Source organism: Procambarus clarkii, chromosome 2 (genome assembly GCF_040958095.1).
Source record: "Procambarus clarkii isolate CNS0578487 chromosome 2, FALCON_Pclarkii_2.0, whole genome shotgun sequence".
NCBI lineage: Eukaryota > Metazoa > Arthropoda > Malacostraca > Decapoda > Cambaridae > Procambarus > Procambarus clarkii.
Window position 1 is genome coordinate 19,784,668 of NC_091151.1, and position 27,248 is coordinate 19,811,915.

Here is a 27,248-nt window from a genome sequence, read left to right on the forward strand (position 1 = left end):
TTCAAAGACTTTAGTTCACAAATACACAACTGAATAGAACTTACGCATCTCCGATTTTATATCTACATTTGAGTGAGGTGGAAGGGGTGATGTGGCATTAACACAAGACAGAACAAGATGTGGTATTAATAGGGTATTAATTTCATCAACACAAGACAGAACAAGAGTATTAATAGGGTATTAATTTCATCAACACAAGACAGAACACGAAACAATGGATATTGAATAGAAGTGTTTGTAGAAAGCCTATTGGTCCATATTTCTTGATGCTTCTATATTGGAGCGGAGTCTTGAGGTGGGTAGAATATAGTTGTGCAATAATTGGCTGTTGATTGCTGGTGTTGACTTCTTGATGTGTAGTGCGTCGCAAACGTCAAGCCGCCTGCTATCGCTGTATCTATCGATGATTTCTGTGTTGTTTACTAGGATTTCTCTGGCGATGGTTTGGTTGTGGGAAGAGATTATATGTTCCTTAATGGAGCCCTGTTGTTTATGCATCGTTAAACGCCTAGAAAGAGATGTTGTTGTCTTGCCTATATACTGGGTTTTTTGGAGCTTACAGTCCCCAAGTGGGCATTTGAAGGCATAGACGACGTTAGTCTCTTTTAAAGCGTTCTGTTTTGTGTCTGGAGAGTTTCTCATGAGTAGGCTGGCCGTTTTTCTGGTTTTATAGTAAATCGTCAGTTGTATCCTCTGATTTTTGTCTGTAGGGATAACGTTTCTATTAACAATATCTTTCAGGACCCTTTCCTCCGTTTTATGAGCTGTGGAAAAGAAGTTCCTGTAAAATAGTCTAATAGGGGGTATAGGTGTTGTGTTAGTTGTCTCTTCAGAGGTTGCATGGCTTTTCACTTTCCTTCTTATGATGTCTTCGACGAAACCATTGGAGAAGCCGTTATTGACTAGGACCTGTCTTACCCTACAGAGTTCTTCGTCGACTTGCTTCCATTCTGAGCTGTGGCTGAGAGCACGGTCGACATATGCGTTAACAACACTCCTCTTGTACCTGTCTGGGCAGTCGCTGTTGGCATTTAGGCACATTCCTATGTTTGTTTCCTTAGTGTAGAATGCAGTGTGGAAACCTCCGCCCATTTCCATGACTGTTACATCTAGAAAGGGCAGCTTCCCATCCTTTTCCATCTCGTAAGTGAAACGCAGCACGGAACTCTGCTCAAATGCCTCCTTCAGCTCCTGCAGATGTCTGACATCAGGTACCTGTGTAAAAATGTCGTCAACATACCTGCAGTATATGGCCGGTTTCAAGTTCATGTCGACTAAGACTTTTTGCTCCATGGTACCCATGTAGATGTTTGCAAACAGGACACCTAGGGGAGAACCCACGGCGACCCCATCTACTTGCTTATACATGTGCCCATCCGGGCTCAAGAAGGGTGCCTCTTTAGTACAAGCTTGGAGTAGTTTCCTCAGAATATTTTCTGGTATGTCAAGAGGAGTACAGGCTGGATCACGATACACTCTGTCGGCTATCATTCCGATTGTCTCGTCCACAGGTACGTTGGTAAACAGCGATTCTACGTCCAACGAGGCTCTTATCCCTGTGGCCCGTGTGTCCCGCAGTAAGTCAACAAATTCCTTTGGAGACTTCAGGCTGAAGGCGCAAGGAACATAAGGAGTCAGCAGGCCGTTGAGTCGCTTCACCAGTCTGTACCTGGGTGTGGGTATCTGGCTAATGATTGGCCGAAGTGGGTTTCCAGGCTTGTGCGTCTTGACATTTCCATACGCATATCCAGGTTTATATTCCCCAATGATCTTTGGCAGGTGGAGTCCGGATTTCTTGGCGTTCACAGTTTCGATCAGTTTGTTGACCTTTGCTTTTAATTCGGCTGTAGTGTCCTTCGTTACCCTTTGGAACTTAGTTTGGTCAGAGAGTATGATGTTCATTTTCGCCAGATATTCGTCTTTTTTAAGAATGACATATATTGGCGACTTGTCACCTCTCCTGACAACTATCTCCTTGTTCTCACGAAGGCTTTTAGCTGCCGCTTTAAGCTCGGGGGACAGTATGGTGCTTCTGTAGTTGCCTCGATTCTTTCCTCCTTCTGCAATAAGTTCTGCTTGTAAGGTATCTTTGGTAGTGACCTTCTTTTGTGTCTCGAGGTCGAATATGTCGTCCAACAGAATTTCCAACTCTACTTTCCGGGCCATCTCACTCGGTCTGGACATAACATGACAGTTTATGCCCAGATTTAGGAGAGTGACTTGGTCCTCAGTGAGGTTAATTCCTGCAAGGTTCAGGAAGCCATCTCTTGGTCGTGGAATTGCCATAGGTCCTCCATATAATGTTGTTAGTTTCTTGATAATCCTTGTTTCAGTGCTGAGGTGATGTTGGTCTGTGAGGATGTCGAGGTGTTGTTCAATGCGGGTACGGATACTATCGTCGATGTTGCTATTTCTCCACTCGTTTGTAGCATGAAGTAGTTGCGTTTTGTTGTCTTCGATTTCATTCTCTGCCTTGTATATCTGATCACGAATCAGATCCTGGCGATATTTTATCGTGAAGGTTTGATTCCTTGCTGCTGGGTCGTGCGCTTTAATATTAGTATATTTTGGTAGCAGTCTTTCCTGTAGACATATATTATTAAATATGACCGAAAAAGTAAGATTAATAATTCTAACACGAGTTTTCTCAATCTTTCGTACATTACCCTTCTGGCTACTAGGTACGATATATATATATATATATATATATATATATATATATATATATATATATATATATATATATATATATATATATATATATATATATATATATATATATATATATATATATATGAATAAAAACTCACACCCCAGAAGTGACTCGAACCAATACTCCCAGAAGCAACGCAACTGGTAACTACAGGGCGCCTTAATCCGCTTGACCATCACGGCCGTCAAAAGGAAGTGATAGCCGAGGCTATTTGAGCCACTTCCCCGACGGCAACTCGGATGGTAATCTTGGGCATAGCATTTCACCAAATCACCTCATTCTTTGGGGCACACGTGAGGAACACAAATGCGAACAAGCCTGAATGGTCCCCAGGACTATATGCGAATGAAAACTCACACCCCAGAAGTGACTCGAACCCATACTCCCAGAAGCAACGCAACTGGTAACTACAGGGCGCCTTAATCCGCTTGACCATCACGGCCGTCAAAAGGAAGTGATAGCCGAGGCTATTTGAGCCACTTCCCCGACGGCAACTCGGATGGTAATCTTGGGCATAGCATTTCACCAAATCACCTCATTCTTTGGGGCACACGTGAGGAACACAAATGCGAACAAGCCTGAATGGTCCCCAGGACTATATGCGAATGAAAACTCACACCCCAGAAGTGACTCGAACCCATACTCCCAGAAGCAACGCAACTGGTAACTACAGGGCGCCTTAATCCGCTTGACCATCACGGCCGTCAAAAGGAAGTGATAGCCGAGGCTATTTGAGCCACTTCCCCGACGGCAACTCGGATGGTAATCTTGGGCATAGCATTTCACCAAATCACCTCATTCTTTGGGGCACACGTGAGGAACACAAATGCGAACACATTTGCAAATACAAATGAGTTTTCATTCGCATATAGTCCTGGGGACCATTCAGGCTTGTTCGCATATATATATATATATATATATATATATATATATATATATATATATATATATATATATATATATATATATATAACTTTTTAGACACTCAACCCACCAGGGGACTCGAACACTGGCCAACAAGGTGGCAGTTGCATGCTGTATCCACTACGCTATACTTCAAAGCCATTAGAGAGGTAGGAATTCTGGGGTATTTAACCAACCAGAATTCCAATCCTCTCCCAGGCGATGAGATAGTGTGGGACCTCGGATGCTCTTTCATCGGTTCCTGTTATATGGGAAAACTCAGTGCCAAATGCTTAATGCACAGACTACCCTATTCCAGTAGCTGAAGTTTATAACTTTTTAGACACTCAACCCACCAGGGGACTCGAACACTGGCCAACAAGGTGGCAGTTGCATGCTGTATCCACTACGCTATACTTCAAAGCCATTAGAGAGGTAGGAATTCTGGGGTATTTAACCAACCAGACTGGAATAGGGTAGTCTGTGCATTAAGCATTTGGCACTGAGTTTTCCCATATAACATGAACCGATGAAAGAGCATCCGAGGTCCCACACTATCTCATCGCCTGTGAGAGGATTGGAATTCTGGTTGGTTAAATACCCCAGAATTCCTACCTCTCTAATGGCTTTGAAGTATAGCGTAGTGGATACAGCATGCAACTGCCACCTTGTTGGCCAGTGTTCGAGTCCCCTGGTGGGTTGAGTGTCTAAAAAGTTATAAACTTCAGCTACTGGAATAGGGTAGTCTGTGCATATATATATATATATATATAGCCAGAACGCAGTACTCGGCCTACTATGCAAGGGCCGATTTACGTAGTAAGCCAAATTTTCCTGAATTTATATATTTTTCGAAGTTTTTTCTTATGAAATGATACAGCTATATAATTCATTATATATGAGTTATTTATCTTAATTTGAGTTAAAACTAACGTAGATATATGACCGAATCTAACCAACGCTTCCAAACCTAACCTAACCTATCTTAACGTAACCTCTTACTAACATACCTAAGTCAACAATTTATGTTCTTAATATAATATATCTTAATATAATATATATAATGCTTTTTTGAGCAATTCTGTTTGTGAGAGATAGTAGAGAGCTAACAGAGACAAGGGGAGATGGTGAGATTAAAGGCAGAGGAGAGAAGAAAAGGGTCATAAGTGAGTAAAAGATGATTAGGTGAGAAATGGGATGTCGGCAGTATGAACGAGGAAGGCAGCGTGGGAATAAGGAGTAGGAAATGGAAGTTGACAGAACATACAGTTTATGTTAAGAATTGGTCGTAAGGAATAATAAACTATAGAATGAGGGCAGAAGGCTGTAGAAGAAACATTAGAAAGCACTACTCAAACAAATATGGAGAGAGACAACACAGGGTAAGGAAAACTAAGAAAATGGACGGTTATGATATAATAAGTAATCTATTCATGATGATAGTAATGATAAACTTTCCAGTGGATGTTTTATCATATATGGTAACGGTTTAATTTTCGCTCTGTGAGATGTTTCTACGGTGAATTCTGATTCCATTTCGAGTGTCATAGGAAGGAAGTAGTCACGAGCAGTGCATCACGTCAAATAGGATTGGCTACTATTGCAACCACAACGACTCGAATGAAACCGGAAATGTTAGTTTGATTGTTCTTGTAGTATTAACACTGGACCTTTTTGCTGTTATCGATGTTGATTTAACGTCGATGATCTTGATTCACCATGGATTATACTGGTTCAACTTAGATAATGTTGATTCACCACTTTTTGAGTATGTTTTACATACTGCCTCAGGCCATAGATAATGCATTTTAAAATATTAACATCTATAGATATCCCCAAAAACGACTTTCATGGAATCAGTGTGAAGTATTTGGTGTGATTCCCCTAGTGTTTTTTGTGATCATAATATTTTATTTTCTGAGGACCCAACACAGTTGTTTCAGTTCTTCCTAACAATACATTTTCTGCGAGGAGGGGAAGAGGTGGTATTATAGATTGTGTGTTGGTTGGTCAACCCGTTCTCGCAAATTCGTAAAGTCAATATTGACTTATTAACTACGTGCATAGGTGATATACTAAACATAATAGATACCCCTAAAAAGATTCATAGAAAACACCGACCTTACCTAACCTTGTTAGTATCTTAAGATTAGCATCTTATTGCTTCGTAATTACAAATATTACTTAACCTATACCTATTATAGGTTAGGTAATAATTGTAATTACGAAGCAATAAGATGCTTATCTTAAGATACTAACAAGGTTAGGTAAGGTCGGTGTTTTCTATGAATCTTTTTAAGGGTATCTATTATGTTAAGTATGTTACCTATGCACATATTTAATAAGTCAATATTGACTTATTAAATTTGCGAGAACGGGTTGGGTTGGTGGTGTTGTCGTCGTTGATCCTTCTCTACGGACAACCCAACCCACAACTCGGTAGAGTGCTTATACCTCTCTAGGAGATCACACTAGGCGCTTCTAGCTCTTGGAGAGGGGCTCAACGTCACACGTTTAGGGGATGCGGCTCCAACACTTAGCCTCGTTGTCACGTGCACACACCCACTCGAGCCGCTGTGACTCCCCACTCTCTCCTTAGGTGATATGATCTCCTCAATCCCCCTTTCACTTATTAGTATTACCTTCTACCCTGTCCACAGCAGTGGTTCTTGGTTCTTTCTCTCTCTCTCTCCTTCTGGACAATTTCATGGGAAGCTTCACTAGGACAAGTTCAAATACCAGTAAATTTGAATACATTTACTGGACAAAGCACATACACAATACATACACACGTATAATAATAATGGATCCTATACTCTATACTATTACAATCAGGTTGCACTTCAACACCATCAGAACTCTATCATCAGCTTATCAAGTGGTATCCTATCTCCTGGTTCACCACCTGATACTATCAACCTCCTCAAGTTGATCAAGTCTACATACACTGTTGCACTATCAACAAGAGAATATATATATATATATCTATAAACGTGTACAAGGAAAATCAGCATGTGAATGCAATAACATATATCAGTATAAATGTTCCTTGATACACAGCAATGATCAATCGATCACCCTACTAGTCCTAGAACACATACATTTGTAGGTAACCCAGCCTTCGACTGTAACTCTAAACTTCAGTATAAAACACTCCTTGACATAAGAATGCAAACAATTACTCACCTCTCACTGCGTCTTGCACGCTAATGACAACCAAACACTATCAACTCCCTACAAGTAATCCACCAGAACTTCCCTTCCACATCTGGAAGTTCACTACCCTGATATCTTCAGGTTCTTCCGGGCTTAACTACCAGGATCCTCTGCAGCTCCTCCAGGTTGCTATCATGAAGTTTCCTTGAGCAACTACGGTGCTTCACCCTTCTGCTAGGGTCTTCCACAGCTCTCTTGGCTGCTACACCATGAAGATCCCTCGAACAACTATGGTGCTTCACCACCTCTACAGAAGCACGTGACACTCCTCTTCACTGCTTCTCCTCACAGCTCGAGGCCCTCGCCTCCACTACCTTGGAGTGTCATCAACTACTTCATCTGTGCTGGATTCAAAGTTCTCAGCAACTTCTTCCCCAAAGACAAACCTGCAACCCATCGACACTCCAATAAAAATGTTTCCCCTTTAACACATAAACAAAAATAATCACAAAATATGTTTGCCTCAAACCTCTATCTGTCCTCTACATACTGTCAGAGTGGACTCCCCCGTTTTGGGCGGGTCCATACTCCACCTCGCCCGGCGGCGGTCTTCACTCAGGGAGGGTCCTTCACAGTCAGGAGCCAGGCTCCCTCAGTTGCCCGCCAGCGCTCAGAGGGGACGGACGTCGCTCCGTGTTCCTCCTTCTCCACTCTCTTTTTTCAGGCCTTCTGCCTTATTAAAACATGTCTAACTTATAAATAAACATTGCTACTGTCGCTGGGCACACGACCAACTACAAGCAATCACTATGAACTGGCTTATATCGTGCTTACCGGAGATTGTCTAGTCGAGGGCGCTCCTCCCTCTGACGAAGCTTGGTCAGGGCGCTGCCACGGCCCACAATAATGCCTCTGGGCGGTTTAATAAACACTTCTCATCGCCCACGACTTGAGACCACACGTCCCCAGCTCGATTCTACAGCTGGTACGTCTGCACACTTCTCTTCTCTTCGAGATATATTAATAGGGGTTCCCTTCTGACAGGAGCTCAACGGAGCACGGCTTTCCCCCTGCGATGTCTGGCACTCAAGTGAGGTCAAAGCCCCTCCAGAAGCGAGCCTCACGCCTCCAGCAAAATGTCCACATCTCCTAGCCAGTCATTTATCTGTTTTCTTCTTCATTGCCCATAATCTCAAATTGTTATACATATCCAAGCAACTATTTTACATATGTGTTATCACCTCAATATTTGCTAGACCTTCTAATCATGTCAGGCTTGATGAATAACTCTCAAGGAGGGAGACTCGTTTCTCCTGCAGGCTGAGATCATAACACTCCCCTCCCCTTATTTTTGAGAGTTATTCCAGTGGCAAAGCTCGGGATAATACATCCGCCACCACACTGTCTCGTTCTTCAACCGACTGGTTCGACCGGTTGATCTGCTTACGTACTCCCTTAGGAGTCTACAATTAGTTCGTTGCTCCTTGCAACATCTGGCTCACAACTCGCCAGAAACATGATCTTCTCATAAACGATCTGACTTCTCTGGCACCTCTTGGCTAGGCTGTCCTCCTTGGACGCCTGCACTCCATCGGTCCACTCTACTTATTATTTCCACCCTCTGTATCCTCGTCTTCCTCTCTTCACGTCCAGAGTCAGACGTCTACTGTCTGTACCTCCTCTGTCGTCTTCACACTTCCATCTACTGCCATTATACTTTCGTCTCCTGTCATCATACTTCACTCCCTTGTCTTCACCGACGATCCTCCCTTTCGTCTCCTCATTTATCCGAGACCTCATCCTGTTTGACTTCCATCGAGTCCTCGGCTTTCTACTATTCCTCCATGCTTGTATCATCATCCTCTTCCCATACTTCTCACCTCTATACAACTCCATTTCTTCTCCTTCAACTCTTCCTCGTTCCCTAAAAGTTTCTCCGAGCACTGTACTACAGCCAACAGCACTCGACCGTACATGTCGCTCTACCGCTCCTAGAGTGCTCGTAAGCATCTCTCCACACATACTGTCTCTTCTCCTTTCACCTTCTCGGCTACTACTCTTCTTCACTATATTTCCTCCACGTTTTCTGTGAAACATGTCAACTCCTGACATCTCAAACAACTTAACTCCACTATCCATATGCCTCTGTGCTCGTGGACCACTTGACGCTCTACTCCCGTCCTCAGTCTGTCCACATACTTCCTCATTCCTACTCAGCACAGTTGCATTCGCCTTCCGACTCTTTATTTCAGCAGTCTGGGCTCTACTCAGGTCCGCTCTCTTCACATGATTCTTCTTCGGCTGAGCCATCTTCACCTTTGACCTCACCGAGACTTCATTCTCCTGGGCTGGACCTTCATCAAACAGCCATGCTATATCTACATCGATATCTTCTACCGGTTTAATCGACACTGTCTCATCTTCTCCAGCGTCTTCCTCGTCGGCCACCTCTGTCTTCATCACTACCGAGACAGGGTACTCAATGGCTTGGCGGTCTCCTGACTCATCTCCTCGGATGTCAGTCAGGTTCACACTCTCAGGTGTCCCACCCGTGCCGTGGCCTTCTGGGCACTCCTCTGGCACAGTCTCCGCCATGACTCTTGTCAACACCTTTGTCCCACACAAGTCATTCCCCAGGATCACTTGGACTCCTGGAACAGGTATGTCGGGGCACACTCCCAACATCACCTCTGCCGACACATATTCCGACCTTAGCTGGACAGTACAAACGGGCATGTCACTCTCAGACAATAACCCATATACTTTCATCTTCCCACTGCCAGCTAACCGTCGATCATTCCCAATCAGGCTTCTCGTAATCAAGCTCTGATTAGCTCTGGTATCCCTTAAGATACCAACTTCTACCTCAGGTTGGCCTCTTATACTGATCCAACCTTTGCTCATGAACGGCCTATACCTCTCGTTCACTAAGTTCATCTTCTGTGGTTTGTCTTGGAACACATTATTATATCTACTTCGGGGGTCACACATGGCCAGGGTCACAACTCTCTTGCCCTGCCGACAGTCTCGCATCACGTGACCCAATCCGTTACAATTGTAACACCTTACCTGGGAAAAGTCTCTTCTATATGTACCAAGGGGCCAAGTCACCCGAAAATCCGATGAAAAATGGAATATTTACGAAAAATTACGAAAAATACTACAACGTTCTGGCAACACTGTGGTCCAAACCGTTTAATGATATCTTGAAAAATAACGTAATTAGAGTCAAATATCCCGCTGCAACTTTCGTGAATCTGGTCCTCGCGCCGTGAGTACGCCGCAGGGTATTGTATCTTACGTTGTAGATGTCTTATTTTTCGTAATAGCGTTGAAAATAACATGTTATGCATAAAATGAATATAAACTAACCATATGGCAACACAACATATGGTCTGACACGAGGGTGGTGCAGTCAGTGACTGCGTGTCTCTCATGGAGAGAGGATGTATGCTGACGCGCTCACACAATATCTCCCAGAACATGCTATTTTTGGATTTTTAGCTATTTGTACTGCAATATGACTTACCAAACGAACAAGAGAGAAGCATTGACAGCTAGATGCATGCGAGCTCTCCATACGAGCTGGCCGCAATGCGTAAATCACCACTCACGAGTGACCGCAGGTTGAGAAACTTTGAGAGCGCGCTACGCAACTCCAACTTTTAAAACTAGATAAAATTTCACAGCCTTTATTTATTATTCTATTTACATGAAACTTGCACATTATATGTAGAAAATACGCCTCTATAAACGCATGTCATTATTCTTTTCTACGTAGATTTATTGATTTTATAAATAATGATACACCTCATTTTGTTGCATACGTTTTTGGGAAACTTTTATAAAATCTGTATTATTGCACTAAATACATCTGGGATAATAATGTGACATGCAAATCTTTATTATATAGTAAGGTCATAGCTGAGTGTCTTATAAATGATTTTGGTTCACAATTGTGGGCTGTGAAATTTTTTGAACATGGTTGAAAAATTCGTCTTTTTTTTTTTTTTTTTTTTTTTTTCTCCGTCTCTATTTAGGCTGAGATGCTGAAACTTGGCCTAGGTGCAGCACCTTTCACATGTATCAGGATAATAAATTATGAATACCCTACAACAATTTTTTAAATCCGGGTGACTTGTCCACTCACATGAGAGTTCCTCGGGCCAGGTACACTACTTGCACTCTGTGGGGCTTTACTGGACTCTCGATTTCCCGGATAACGATTAGCTTCTCGTTTAGCTCCTTCATCTTCACTTTCGGACGAAGTGCGTGACCTACTCTTCTGAGTTTTAGGGTACTTACTTTTATCTGCCCATTTATCGAAATTCTTCTCACCCCAGACTCCTCTGGGTCTCATAATTTCTTCCTCCCCAGACTCCACTGGGTCTGCTATTGCTGCATCTCGCCTCGCTTCTCACTCTGTTCTCCCTCAAGCTCTTGTATGCTTCCGTAATCATATCTGCGGCATCTTTCACCTCCTTTATCCCTGCTTCTTGGATCTTGAACTTTGTTTCGGGATGCATCATCTCCAAGAACTTCTCCATGACCATCAGTTGCTTCAGGTCAGCGTAAGATCCAACTCCAGCAGCCTCAATCCACCTCTGGAATCGTCTTTCCAGTTCCCTTGCTGTCTCAGCAAACGTAGATGCTCCAACTTTGATCATTTCTCTGAAGCGCTTCCTATAAGCTTCTGGGGTTAACTGAAACGAGCGCAATATGCTGCTCTTTACTGTGGCATTATCCTGGCACTCTTCCAGTGACAATTGGGTATATGCCTCCCTGGCTGCACCGGTCAATCTTAACTGGACCAGCTGGGCCCATTCCTCCTGTGGCCACTCCTTGATACTGGCTACTTTTTCAAAATGCTCGAAGAAGCTTTCTGCCTCTTCGGGAACAAACAAGGGAATGTCCTTCTCCCTAACCCTAACATCTGGTAAGTGTGATACCTGGGTGGTGCTCTCTGGCAACCCATGTTCAATCCTTTGCTCAGCCAAGGTTCTATTCGCTTCTATCTGCATTTGTTTTGTTCTCTCTTTTTCTTTTTCGACCTGGGCTCTTTCTTTTTCGACCTGGGCTTTTTCTTTCTCCTGTTCCAACTCCAGTTCTCTTATTCTGGTTTTCTCTTTTTCTATTTCCAGTCTGGTTTTCTCTTTTTCTTTCTCGGCTTCATTTTTCATCTGGAGTTCTAATTTCATCTTTTCCAGCTGGAACTGTCTCTCCTTGTCCTCTCGTTGTTGCTGCATCTGGAGCTCTAACTGGAATCTCTCCAAGCTCCTATTTCGGCTACTCCTGCTACTGCGGCTACTCCTGCTGCTCCTACTTGATCCCTGGGATCTCACTTCATCCTGCCCATCATCCTCCTTTCCACTTTCAGCTCCTTTTTGGGCTCCTTGCTCTGCCGCTTCACTTTTGGCTCTTAACTGCCTCAGGATCTCATCCTTCATCCCAGCTACTTTAGGTGCTTTCAACCTAATGCCACATTTTTCTGCTATTTGTTTCAATTGATCCCTCGTGCAACCTTCCAAGTCCTCAGGCTTGCCTGACTCCACAAACACTTGCACCTTATCCATCTTGTCCTGTGAGTCTTCCCAAGAGAGAGAATATACACCTGCGGTCACACAGTTTATTTCAGCAAGGGTGTACAAATCCACTCTTGGACAGGGTGTGGGTGTGTCAGTTCACTATCCCGGACAGGCCCCCAATTTATTATAGTACTGTTTGTGGGTTGGTTGGTGTTGTCGTCGTTGATCCTTCTTGTGGGAACCGACTTGTGAGATTTATATTTATTTGATTTATATGAATTTATATTTACGTTAATTTATATACTTCGATAGCAATTTGTATAATGATAAGTGGACTGTATTTCTGCAATAATCTCTTATTCTCACAAATCGATCCTCTACACATTAGGGGGGGTTTATTAAATTAATATATATGCAGCCAATCAAACTACAGTAATAGCTACATACATTGATGAGGTTCCTTATCTTATAGTACAGCAGGTTAGTCCACCAGGTATAACTAGGGTGTAGACACCAAATTATCCTCTTTGAGGTAGCTTCCATATCACCCAGTAACTGGTGCACAAATCTTGCATCCTCGTCTTGACCTGTCAAAAGTGCGCTAGCTGTGAAGCCAGATACCTATATATGACAAGTATATCAGAGAAAACAGTACATGGAACATGAAGACCTGGCTTAATTACCTTTAGTTTGAGGCTTCCATGTGATCTAACCGGGTCACCCTATATCCTGACATTAATGGCCATAAATGAATGATAAACGGGTTTCGGATAGACTTAACTTGAATTGTAGACGTCGTGTTGGAGATGGTACCTTTGGTTTCCATAACACTACGTCCAAGTAAAATTAACAGGAGCCGAATTTGCTCCCGTGAGAGCCTCTGGTCTCGTATATACACAATGGCTGTTTAACACTCCATACTATTGACGTTACTGGCCGACATTGTCCAGAATGATAGGAGCCGAATTTGCTCCACACGTCTCGGAGGTGACACAACAATGGCTGCCTCCTTCCCCACTCTCGCCTGGCCTACTTTGTCCAGATTTCAGAAAGTGATAGAAGGGTCACATTTACTCTACTTTAATATTGATAATTAAGTTAATTTATATAAGATGTTTTTATGATGGTAAAGTCCAAAGACTAATGTATTTAAGAATAATTCCCAGCAGAATAGCTGGTGAATTATAATAGTATGTGGTGATGATATCCCGTTTTCTTTAGACGGTAATTCCACTACAAGTTACGTTTTCTATGGGTAACTTGTTTATACAATACAGCTATTATCTGTATGATTATTAAATGGTGTCGGATTTTCCGACACTTCTCTACGGACAACCCAACCCACAACTCGGTAGAGTGCTTATACCTCTCTAGGAGATCACCCGTGGCGCTTCTGGCTCTTGGAGAGGGGCTCAACGTCACACGTTTAGGGGATGCGGCTCCAACACTTAGCCTCGTTGTCACGTGCACACACCTACTCGAGCTGCTGTGACTCCCCCACTCTCTCCTTATGTGATATGATCTCCTCAATCCCCTTTGACTTACTAATTTTCCATCCTACCCTGTCCACAGCGGTGGTTCTTGGTTCTTTCTCTCTCTCTCTCTCTTTACTATTTCCTGGGAAGCCTCACTAGGACAAGGTCAAATACCAGCAAATTTGAATACATTTACTGGACAAAGCACATACACGATACATACACACATATAATAATAATGAATCCTATACTCTATAATATTACAATCAGGTTGCACTCCAACTCCGTCAGAACTCTATCATCAGCTTATCAAGTGGTATCCTATCTCCTGGTTCACCACCTGATACTATCCACCTCCTCAAGTAGATCAAGTCTACATACACTGTTGCACTATCAACAAGAGGAATATATATATATATATATATATATATATATATATATATATATATATATATATATATATATATATATATATATATATATATATATATATATAAATGTGTACAATGAAAATCAGCATGTGAATTCAATAAAATATATCAGTATAAATGTTCCTTGATACACAACAATGATCAATCGATCACTCTATCAGTCCTCGAACACATACATCTGTAGGTAATCAAGCCTACGACTGCAACTCTAAACTTCAGAATAAATCACTCCTTGACATAAGAATGCAAACAACCACTCACCTCTCACTGCGTCTTGCACACTAATGACAACCAAACACTATCAACTCCCTACAAGTAATCCACCAGAACTTCCCTTCCACCTCTGGAAGTTCACTACCCTGATATCTTTAGGTTCTTCCGGGCTTCACTACCAGGATCCTCTGCAGCTCCTCCAGGCTGCTACCATGAAGTTTTCTTGAGCAACTGCGGTGCTTCACCCTTCTGTTAGGGTCCTCCACAGCTCTCTTGGCTGCTACACCATGAAGTTTCCTCGAGCAACTATGGTGCTTCACAACCTCTACAGAAGCATGTGACACTCCTCTTCACTGCTTTTCCTCACAGCTCGAGGTCCTCTGCTCCACTACCTTGGAGTGTCATCAACTACTTCATCTGTGCTGGTTTCGAAGTTCTCAACAACTTCTTCCCCAAAGACAAACCTGCAACCCATCGACACTCCAATAAAAATGTTTCCCCTTTAACACATAAACACAAATAATCACACAATATGTTTGCCTCAAACCTCTATCTGTCCTCTACATACAGTGAGAGTGGACTCCCTCGTTTTGGGCGGGTCCATACTCCACCTCGCCCGGCGGGCCTCCTCACTCAGGGAGGGTCCTTCACCGTCAGGAGCCAGGCTCCCTCAGTTGCCCGCCAGCACTCAGAGGGGACGGACGTCGCTCCATGTTCCTCCCTCTCCACTCTCATATTTCAGGCCTTCTGCCTAATTAAAACATGTCTAACTTATCAATAAACATTGCTACTGTCGCTGGGCACACGACCAACTACAAGCAATCACTATGAACTGGCTTATATCGTGCTTACCGCAGATTGTCTAGTCGAGGGCGCTCCTCCCTCTGACGAAGCTTGGTCAGGGCGCTGCCACGGCCCACAATAATGCCTCTGGGTGGTTTAATAAACACTTCTCATCGCCCACGACTTGAGACCACACATCCCCAGCTCGATTCTACAGCTGGTACGTCTGCACACTTCTCTTCGAGATATATCAATTGGGGTTCCCTTCTGACGGGAGCTCAACGGAGCGCGGCTTTCCCCCTGCGATGTCTGGCACTAAAATGAGGTCAAAGCCCCTCCAGAAGCGAGCCTCACGCCTCCAGCAAAATGTCCACATCTCCTAGCCAGTCATTTATCTGTTTTATTCTTCATTGCCCATAATCTCAAATTGTTATACATATCCAAGCAACTATTTTACATATGTGTTATCACCTCAATATTTGCTAGACCTTCTAATCATGTCAGGCTTGATGAATAACTCTCAAGGAGGGAGACTCGTTTCTCCTGCAGGCTGAGATCATAACACCTCCAATTATTTTTGAGAGTTATTCCAGTGGCAAAGCTCGGGATAATACATCGGCCACCACACTGTCTCGTTCTTCAACCAATATATTCCCTTAGGAGTCTACAGTTAGTTCGTTGCACCTTGCAACATCCGGCTCACAACTCTCCAGAAATATGATCTTCTCATAAACGATCTGACTTCTCTGGCACCTCTTGGCTAGACTGTCCTCCTTGGACGCCTGCACTCCATCGGTCCACTCTACTTATTGTTTCCACCCTCCGTTTCCTCGTCTTCCTCTCTTCATGTCCAGAGTCAGACGTCTACTGTCTGTAACTCCTCTGTCGTCTTCACACTTCCATCTACTGCCATTATACTTTCGTCTCCTGCCATTATACTTTCGTCTCCTGCCATCATACTTCACTCCCTCGTCTTCACCGACGATCCTCTCTTTCGTCTCCTCATTTGTCCGAGACCTCATCCTGTTTGACTTTCATCGAGTCCTCAGCTTGCTTCTATTCCTCCTTGCTTGTATCATCATCCTCTTCTCACACTTCTCACCTGTATACAACTCCATTTCTTCTCCTTCAACTCTTCTTCGTTCCCTAAAAGTTTCTTCGAGCACTGTACTACATCCAACAGCACTCGACCGTACATGTCGCTTTACCTCTCCTAGAGTGCTCGCAAGCATCTCTCCACACATACTGTCTCTTCTCCTTTCATTTCCTCGGCTATTACTCTTCTTCACTATCTCTCCTCCACGTTTTCTGTGAAACATGTCAACTCCTGACGTCTCAAACAACTTAACTCCACTATCCATATGCCTCTGTGCTCGTGGACAACTTGACGCTCTACTCCCGTCCTCAGTCTGTCCACATCCTTCCTCATTCCTATTCAGCACAGTTGCATTCACCTTCCGGCTCTTAATTTCAGCGGGCTGGGCTCTACTCAGTTCTTCGTCGACTTGCTTCTCTCTGAACTCTGTAGGGTAAGGCAGGTCCTAGTCAATAACGGCTTCTCCAATGGTTTCATCGAAGACATCATAAGAAGGAAAGTGAAAAGCCATGCAACCTCTGAAGAGACAACTAACACAACACCTATACCCCCTATTAGACTATTTTACAGGAACTTCTTTTCCACAGCTCATAAAACGGAGGAAAGGGTCCTGAAAGATATTGTTAATAGAAACGTTATCCCTACAGACAAAAATCAGAGGATACAACTGACGATTTACTATAAAACCAGAAAAACGGCCAGCCTACTCATGAGAAACTCTCCAGACACAAAACAGAACGCTTTAAAAGAGACTAACGTCGTCTATGCCTTCAAATGCCCACTTGGGGACTGTAAGCTCCAAAAAACCCAGTATATAGGCAAGACAACAACATCTCTTTCTAGGCGTTTAACGATGCATAAGCAACAGGGCTCCATTAAGGAACATATAATCTCTTCCCACAACCAAACCATCGCCAGAGAAATCCTAGTAAACAACACAGAAATCATCGATAGATACAGCGATAGCAGGCGGCTTGACGTTTGCGACGCACTACACATCAAGAAGTCAACACCAGCAATCAACAGCCAATTATTGCACAACTATATTCTACCCACCTCAAGACTCCGCTCCAATATAGAAGCATCAAGAAATATGGACCAATAGGCTTTCTACAAACACTTCTATTCAATACCCATTGTTTGTGTTCTGTCTTGTGTTGATACTTTTAATACCCTATTAATATCCCCTCTTGTTCTGTCTTGTGTTAATGCCACATCACCCCTCCCACCTCACTCAAATGTAGATATAAAATCGGAGATACGTAAGTTCTAATCAGTTGTGTATTTGTGAACTAAAGTCTTTGAAAATGTAATAAGTTTTACGAAACGCGCCCGTGTCGCGTCAGACTAGAAATAAAAATGAATTTTGGAGAATTGATTTTTGATTTACCTCCAACAGTGAAGCGTAATGTACGAAAGATTGAGAAAATTCGTGTTAGAATTATTAATCTTACTTTTTCGGTCATATTTAATAATATATGTCTACAGGAAAGACTGCTACCAAAATATATATATATATATATATATATATATATATATATATATATATATATATATATATATATATATATATATATATATATATATATATATATATATATATATATATATTTAAACGTGTACAAGGAAAATCAGCATATGAATGCAATAACATATATCAGTATAAATGTTCCTTGATACACAACAATGATCAATCGACCACCCTATTAGTCCTAGAACACATACATTTGTAGGTAATCCAGCCTACGACTGTAACTCTAAACTTCGGTATAAAACACTCCTTGACATAAGAATGCAAACAATCACTCACCTCTCACTGCGTCTTGCACGCTAATGACAACCAAACACTATCAACTCCCTACAAGTAATCCACCAGAACTTCCCTTCCACCTCTGGAAGTTCACTACCCTGATATCTTCAGGTTCTTCCGGGCTTAACTACCAGGATCCTCTGCAGCTCCTCCAGGTTGCTATCATGAAGTTTCCTTGAGCAACTACGGTGCTTCACCCTTCTGCTAGGGTCCTCCACAGCTCTCTTGGCTGCTACACCATGAAGTTCCCTCGAACAACTATGGTGCTTCACCACCTCTACAGAAGCCCGTGACACTCCTCTTCACTGCTTCTCCTCACAGCTCGAGGTCCTCACCTCCACTACCTTGGAGTCTCATCAACTACTTCATCTGTGCTGGCTTCAAAGTTCTCAGCAACTTCTTCCCCAAAGACAAACCTGCAACCCATCGACACTCCAATAAAAATGTTTCCCCTTTAACACATAAACAAAAATAATCACACAATTTTTTTGCCTCAAACCTCTATCTGTCCTCTACATCCTGTGAGAGTGGACTCCCCCGTTTTTGAGCGGGTCCATACTCCACCTCGCCTGGCGGCGGTCCTCCGCCGTCAGGAGCAAGGACCGCTCCCTCAGTTGCCTGCCAGCGCTCAGAGGAGACGGACGTCGCTCCGTGTTCCTCCCTCTCCACTCACTTATTTCAGGCTTTCTGCCTTATTAAAACATGTCTAACTTATCAATAAACATTGCTACTGTCGCTGGGCACACGACCAACTACAAGCAATCACTATGGACTGGCTTAAATCGCGCTTACCACAGATTGTCTAGTCGAGGGCGCTATCCCTTTGACAGCATCTGGTCACGGCGCTCCACACAGCCCACGAAAATGCCTCTGGGTGGCTTAATACTCTCCTCGTCGACCAGGATTTGAGACCACAACGTTCCCAGCTCGATTCCACAGCTGGGACGTCTGGACACTTCTCTTCTCTTGGAGATATATCACTAGGGGGTCCCTCTCTGACAGGAGCTCACACAGCACAGCTTCCCCTCGCGATGTCTGGCACTCAAGTGAGGTCAAAGCCCTCCAGAAGCGAGCCTCACGCCTCCAGCAAAATGTCCACATCTCCTAGCCAGTCATTTATCTGTTTTCTTCTTCACTGCCCATAATCTCGAATTGTTATTAAAATCCAACCAACTATTTTACATCTGTGTTATCGCCTCTATATTTCCTAGACCTTCCGGTTAGGTCAGACTTGCTGAATAACTCTCAAGGGGGGAGACTCGTTTCTCCTGTAGGCTGAGATCATAAGAGGTGGGGAAGCAGAGGAAGAAGGGGGAAAAGGGAGGGAAGAGAGGGGGAAGGAACTAAGTGGGGGGGACCAAAGTGTCGGAAAATCCGACACCATTTAATAATATAACATGCAATTGCAGATAATATTGCTGCATTGTATAAACAAGTTACCCATAGAAAATGTAGCTTGTAGTAAAATTTTCTGTCAATAGAAAAGGGGATATCATTGCCACATACTAATATAAATTCACCAGCTATTCTGCTGGGAATTATTATTAAATACATTAGTCTTTGGACTTTTACATCATAAAAACATCTCATATAAATTAATTTAATTATCAGTATTAAAATAGAGTAAATGTGACCCTTCTATCACTTTCTGATATCTGGACAATGTAGGCCAGTAGCGTCAGTAGTGAGGAGGGAGTGGTCAGCCATTGTTGTTAGACCAGAGGTGCACAGGAGTAAACAGCTCCTATCAATTCTCTTGGACGAAGCCTTATGGAAACCAAAGGTCTTCTATCATCAACACCCTGCCATCAATCTCAAGGGAAGTGTTCTGCCGAAACCCGTTTATCTAATCATTTTTGACCATTAATGTCAGTAGATAGGGCGAACTGGTTAGAATGTGAATAGCTTCTTAAAAAAAGGTAATTAAGCCTTGGTCTTTATTTAATCATTGTACAGTGTTTTCTCTGATATAGCTGCCATATATTAGGATTCTGGCTTTACAGCTAGTGCCTTTGACAGGTCAAGAAGAGGAAGCAAAGTTTGTGTACCAGTTACTGGGTGATCGAAGCTGCCTCACAGAGGATAATTTGGTGTCTACATCCTAGTTATATCTGGTGGACTAAGCCTGCTGTGTAATAAGATAAGGAACCTCCTCAATGTATACTAATATATGTAGTTTAATACTGTAGTTTGATTGGCTGCATATATATAAATTCAATATAAACCCCCCTCTAATGTGTAGTGGATCGATTTGTGAGATTATTGTAGAAATACAGTCCACTTAACATCATAGAAATTGCTATCGAAATATATAAATTAATGTAAATATAAATCTCACAGGTCGGTACCCACACAAGGAGATGTTGATGAGGGGGCTAAGTCTAAGCCTTATTAATGAGTGGAGCGAACAATATGAGTAAATTTTGGGAACAGTTCAATACACGAAAAATCCACAGGAGCTGTGATGAGGATTCGAATCTATGCGCTGGGTATTCCTAGACACACACATTCTAGACGACTAGGCCACGACATGGTCAAAACAATTCCAACCTGGGGGTCTGCTGAACTCACGAGGATTCCTGAGAATTCTACCTGGTTGATACCTGGTTGATGGGGTTCTGGGAGTTCTTCTACTCCCCAAGCCCGGCCCGAGGCCAGGCTCGACTTGTGAGAGTTTGGTCCACCAGGCTGTTGCTTGGAGCGGCCCGCAGGCCCACATACCCACCACAGCCCGGTTGGTCCGGCACTCCTTGGAGGAATAAATCTAGTTTCCTCTTGAAAATGTCCACGGTTGTTCCGGCAATATTTCTTATGCTTGCTGGGAGGACGTTGAACAACCGCGGACCTCTGATGTTTATACAGTGTTCTCTGATTGTGCCTATGGCACCTTTGCTTTTCACTGGTTCTATTCTACATTTTCTTCCATGTCGTTCACTCCAGTACGTTGTTATTTTACTGTGTAGATTTGGTACTTGGCCCTCCAGTATCTTCCTGGTGTATATTATTTGATATCTCTCTCGTCTTCTTTCTAGTGAGTACATTTGGAGGGCTTTGAGACGATCCCAATAATTTAGGTGCTTTATTGCGTCTATGCGTGCCGTATATGTTCTCTGTACCGGTGCCGAACTAGGATTTTACACAATTCTACAGAGCCATGAACTCTTGCTCTGTCGTCTAATAATTCTACCACTGATGCCCCTTTTTCAATACACAGAGAAATCACAGTAACGTGTTATATCATTGAATGTGTAGTTCAATACTTAAAAAAAATGAGTAAAAAAATTGTTACTAAATTGAACTACTGATGGTCGAAAGGTGGGATATAGCAGAAGATGTCTGGTCCAGAATGCACATCTAGGTTGATATAACTCGATGAGTATAACCACTTGAATATAACTAGTTGAGTAAAACTTAGTGAATATAACTAGATGAGTAAAACTAGATGAATATAACTAGATGAGTAAAACTAGGTGACTATACCTAGATGAATATAGCTAGATGAGTACACTGAAATACACAAATACATAAAACATAGAAAACATGACGAATAAAGGCAAGAAATGGTGAGAAAAAGAATGTATTCGAGGAGGCAGAGATGCATGAGAGATGATCTGGCACCTGTGAGTCAGTGTCCCGGACCATGAGGTGTGTCAGCTGGGGGTCCCCCAGGGGGGCCGTGCGCCACATCGTGGGTTGGAGGCCGGATATGTTGCCCAAGGGTTGTGGCAGGTTGGTGACGTCACAGATGTACAGATGGGGGTGACGTCTCAGGAGTGGGCAGAAGTCAGCAGCAAGGGTGGGCTGTGGGATGGTGTAGACTCTCACTACCCACTCGGGATACATACGGGCGATCTGTAGAGGAATAAGTCTGATATATAAACCCAGTATATATATGGTAGAGTTTATAAGTACTTGTATGTTGATCCGACCTTCCTCACAGGGGGAAACATGTAACGATGTCATTCAGCCCGCCCTGACAGTCAGCTGACGTGTTGATGCCATGTATTAGCCTTATAAAGCTTACGTCCTTAGTTAAGGCAGCCAGTGTGGACACTATGGATTACAATTAACGGTAATTATTGTCCATAGGAATAATGTCAATTGTTGACTATATTTTCTACAACTGTAAAAAGTACGCAAAAGTAAACTTTGAATATGGAAAATAGTTAAGCAAGAGACGTAACATACAACCGGCAATATGGTGTCTACTGGCACGAGAAGTCGTTTACACACAACTGGCAATATGGTGTCTGCTTGCTCGAAGATTTCTTAACATACAACTGGCAATATGGTGTCTGCTGGCTCGAAGAGTTCTTAACATACAACTGGCAATATGGTGTCTGCTGGCTCGAAGAGTTCTTAACATACAACTGACAATATGGTGTCTGCTGGCTCGAAGAGTTCTTAACATACAATTGGCAATGTGGTGTCTGCTGGCACAACTTCCCCTCCCCCCTCCCTCCATCCTTCGGCCCTTTACAACTCAAACTGTTCCTGGACATCCCAAGAGGAAGAACTGCTGGACGAAGACTGCAAATTTCAGTAAAGTAGTCTTTGAGTGTCCATGTCAGGCCCTGTTTAATGTGTCAGGCCTAACCCATTATCGTAGGCAGTGATGCACATTTGTAATGTTATAGGTTGTGACACCTTAAGGGAATTAGCCTTAGTTATTGCATTAGATATTGGAATATTAAATTGTGATTTCTAGGTTTAAAAGGACGCTGTTACTAGTGAGTATTACTTGTGATTGTCTCCTTAAAAGTCTTTGTTGGATATTAATTTTAATGGTTTCCAATGTTTCGTTCCTCTAGTCTGGAACCTTTAAGATTTACAGGCACATTATAATTACATTTTCTAGCGCATTTTATAATTATTCTCTGCAATTGTTCTCTGAATACACCTGTTGACAGTTACCTTTGTTTTTCAATTATCCTCAGTTTTTTATTACGACTTTTATTAAAGTAGTGTCATCAGCCTGAGGTCTGATGGAGGGGGGGGGGACAACAGGCCATTATAATGGAAGATTGTAGAGAGTTAGTGAACACTCGATCGCAGATGATTGGCGGGCTTTTAAAATGCTAATCTAACCTAGGTACAGCATTGTACAGTCATGAAAGTCTCTTTCATGGGTAGGAATGTGGGCGGAGGGGGGGGGGGTTCTAAACTTTGCAACACTGCTTTTCGAGGTAGCAAGTTGTTGCAAGAATTATCACACCTTGTTTTTACATCGACAAAGTAATATTTAAAATTATATTGACGAGAAAACGTTTTTTTATTGTTAATATTTTTAATGATTGCTATTTGATATTATAATTATTTTTCATGAGGAATTGCAGCATATGATCAAATATAAGGAAGGAAACGTTTAGCAGTCCATTTATAATAGTAAACACCTAACGTATAATGAATGAAAGCCTAATTCACTTGAGTCATAGATTATGATTGAATCTTCAAACAGATTGCAATATGTTGTTATTATATTATTTTAATATTATCACCAATTATATAAGTGCTTTTTATTTCATTATGCACATCATAGTAGTTACATAAAAATGCTACTTTGTCCTGTGAATTTCCTTATTTGTGTTCAACATTAAGATGTTTTATCGGCAAATGTACAAATGGCATCTGAATCTTTGTTGGCTAACAAAGTCACCAAAGTCACCAAAGTCTTTGTTGGTAATCACGAAAGTTCTGAGAATTTGGAGCAATTATATTTATCTTAATATAATTTCTACACCATATAGTCGCATGTCTTTGCACCTTTTCAAAGAAAAAATCCAGCTGTATGACTTTTACAAGTCAGTGGTTGCACAGTGGTAGAGTTTGCAGCTGGCAATTCCTTGCTCGGAGGTTCGTGTCACCTAACAGCCCAAGTGGATTTTCTCATTGATATATATCACATTAGTGTGATTTCAGGACATATTATTATTACTATTATTATTACACATCGATTGAAATCTGCCTTACATTAATAGCGTTCGAGGTATGTTTTTTACTTAATGTGATTAAATGGTGTTAAGAATGGGATATGTTATGCGAGGGCTGCTTGTTCAAAATTGCTAGACAGGTAAAACATTGTGATATGGTGTTTGAAAATAGATTAGGTGATGCAAGAATAAATGCTGGAAATAGTGAGACGGACACAACACTAGAAGTGTGAAATGCTCTTGAGATTTGGATATGATATGTGATGACTGGATATGGGAAGTTGATATTAAAATTAAATTGAATAGGTTAAATGTGTTATGATTATGGTAAATTTTGATAAATTTGGTGGAAATTGTCTGAAATTAGGAAAAATTTAGATGGGACAGCTTAACTTTTGAAATCCAGCTCTAGTTGTGTTAGGTCAGGTTAGGTAAGGCCGTGCTTAAGGTAGGGTATATAATATCTTAGGGGTAATGAACTAGCTTGTTCAGGAAATAGTGTAAATTAGCCGATTTGGGTTTGACATATAGCTAGCTCAGCTAACTCTTGAATGCATTGACAGAGATCACATGTATAGTTTTTAATTTTCTGATTCCCTAAAAAAAATCTAATAACATAACAGCAAACTTAGTTGTCTATGTGGGACATTTGGGGCTTGACTCTATTTAATTAATTAATAATGTAATGAATTCAATTACGAAGGACCACCCGCTTTTATAGTAAAGAGGGAAACTAATAAAATGTGATCATTAGAAAATTCCTAGAAGAACCAGTAACTATGGATAAAATACTAGAGAATATAATCACTTATATAATTAATGGGCTGTATATAATTTAATTGAATCAAAGCCTCAAAAACCTACATTGGGGGGGGGGTATTACTAGAACTTCATATATGTCTAGGAACTTGTGTGGTTCGTGCACCAGTTCATTATGTAATAACCTAATCTTATGACCAATTGTAGAATCAATAAAATTTGTCACCAATAGGAACATAGATTATGAATATCAGAAATTAATGATTATAATAAACACGTGTCAAATCCAGTGAATAGTGATCTATGGTAATAATACACTACAGATAATTTAATTATTGGAATACGGAAAAAGGTCTTAGCTTGAAGACGTTTTCCAAGACATCAGTCATGAATCATCCTCGGAATCTCCGGAACTCATCATGGAACACTGGGAGATGATTAACACGGGAAAGTGACAGCTCGGGGAATTCTTCACACGTAAGCTGTAAATCAAGATATATTACGTAGCAACCTATTAGGTTGATAAATATCTATATTTAAATATTGTGCACGTTTGATCCAGTAGAGGATAGGATTGGGAAACTTATGTCGAATTCCTATCTTAGCAAGAAAATCAAACACATGTGCAGTTACTCTTAATAACTTGCTTAAGTTAGAATAATTGTGAGGATCAATGGCTAATATTCGTTGAGGTTCTGGTTCTTTCATGGGAGTGGTGATATTGGTCACTATGACTTGTGGCTTTTGTTTGGGCCACTGACCACCAACAAGCCATGGAGGTCCATTGAACCACAGCGAAGACTTGATGAGTTGTTTTATCGTTAACCCTCGAGATAAATAATCTGCAGGATTGTCCTTAGTAGGAACATGTCTGAATTTATATCCAACAGATAACTCATGAATTTCCCTAACACGATTACTGACGTAGGGAGTCTTATTGTTGTTGTTTCTTACCCATTGTAAGACTGCCTCATTATCTGACCACACGACAATCTCACCAAAGTGGATATTATTGAGTGTCTTTGTCAGGCAATGAGCCAATCTTACTCCCACCAGCAATGCAGTCAACTCCATTTGAGGTAAAGATCTCTTCTTAATGGGAGCAACTCTTGCTTTAGATGTGAGCAAAATTGATTGTGCACTATTAACTAAGTAGGCTACAGCGCCATATGCTTTGCCAGAGGCATCGCAGAAAACGTGCAAATTTGTGGGCAAGTTTGGTCCTGAAGCATTACGAGGAAATTTCAAAACACCTAACTGATTAAAATCCGTTGAGAGTATCTGCTATTTAGCTTGTAACTCACTTGGTAATGGATCATCCCATCCCATATGTTTCTGCCAGCACTCCTGCATTAGGAGTTTGCCCCTAATGATATAGGACTAAGTAAGCCTAAAGGGTCAAATGGTTGACTGACAAACGAGAGCAATGTTCTCATGGTAAGGGTTAAGTTATCGGTTTGTACTGACTTGACATTCATCTCGTCAGTACTTGTGTTCCATTCCACGCCTAGAACCTTTAATTGATTGGGTACCTGATAACCTGGAAATTCTTTCTCGATTACCTGGTTTAGTGATTCATTATTTGAGGCCCATGACTGTAGTGGCATATTGGCTCCTAATAGCTCACGGTTAGCCTCATGGCAGATTTCTACCAAATTGGTTTGATCATTTGTAGTTCCCTGGAAATTGTCGACATACAAGTTGTCGCTAATGTCTGCCTTATAAGGGCTATTTGACTTCCTCAAATGTGTGTTTAATGTTGCTTGCAACAGAAACGGGGAGGACGTAGCTCCGAATAATACTGAGGCAAAACGATATGTGATGATATCACTGTTAGGATCCAGTGGGTCCTTAATCCTTTTCATTTACCTGTCGGATTGAAAATTACTACTTTACCACTTTGTAAAAATAAAAATATGTATAATGCAGGTAGCACTGATACGATTATAAATTATTTTATCCTATCCTTTAACTCTTGCCACATATAAATTATATTACAAAGAATGACAAGAGTGGTTATTTGATTATTTATTGTTATGAGTTTATATATTGTAAATGTACACTTTAATTTACCTTTAAGCAATTGAAATATATAAAATATATCGTTTGTTATATATTGGTTAAGTGGGCGACAGATTGTCAGAATCAAAGTTGTTCAATGTCAACCAATATTATTTGACTAGTTCTATATGAAAAGTGCTTTAATTGTCCCAAGTTTCAGTACTGCAGCGTAAATAGAAAGGGAGATTTTTTTGTTTTTGTTTTTTTTCAACGTTTTTTACACATTTTCAAGTCCACACTTCAGAACACACGTTTCAGATATAATTATTCTGTGACCCTTTTCTGACACATTAGCATATAATAAAGGACCTTGAGATATAGAATTTCCAAAACATCTTTAGTTTTCCTAATACAAATGTTCAAAGTTCCCAATTTTTTTTTGCAAATATGGCA

At 41.7% G+C, this 27,248-nt stretch overlaps 1 protein-coding gene across 1 annotated transcript in view; it reads right to left on the reverse strand.

Annotated features, from left to right (window-relative positions):
* Positions 1 to 27,248, reverse strand: part of LOC123762360 (uncharacterized) — a 164,351-nt gene that overhangs the window by 14,127 nt on the left and 122,976 nt on the right. Inside the window, exon 3 of the mRNA XM_069323937.1 lies at positions 21,724 to 21,957. Coding sequence (XP_069180038.1) covers positions 21,724 to 21,957 — 234 coding nt within the window. The remainder of the gene's footprint in view (positions 1 to 21,723; positions 21,958 to 27,248) is intronic.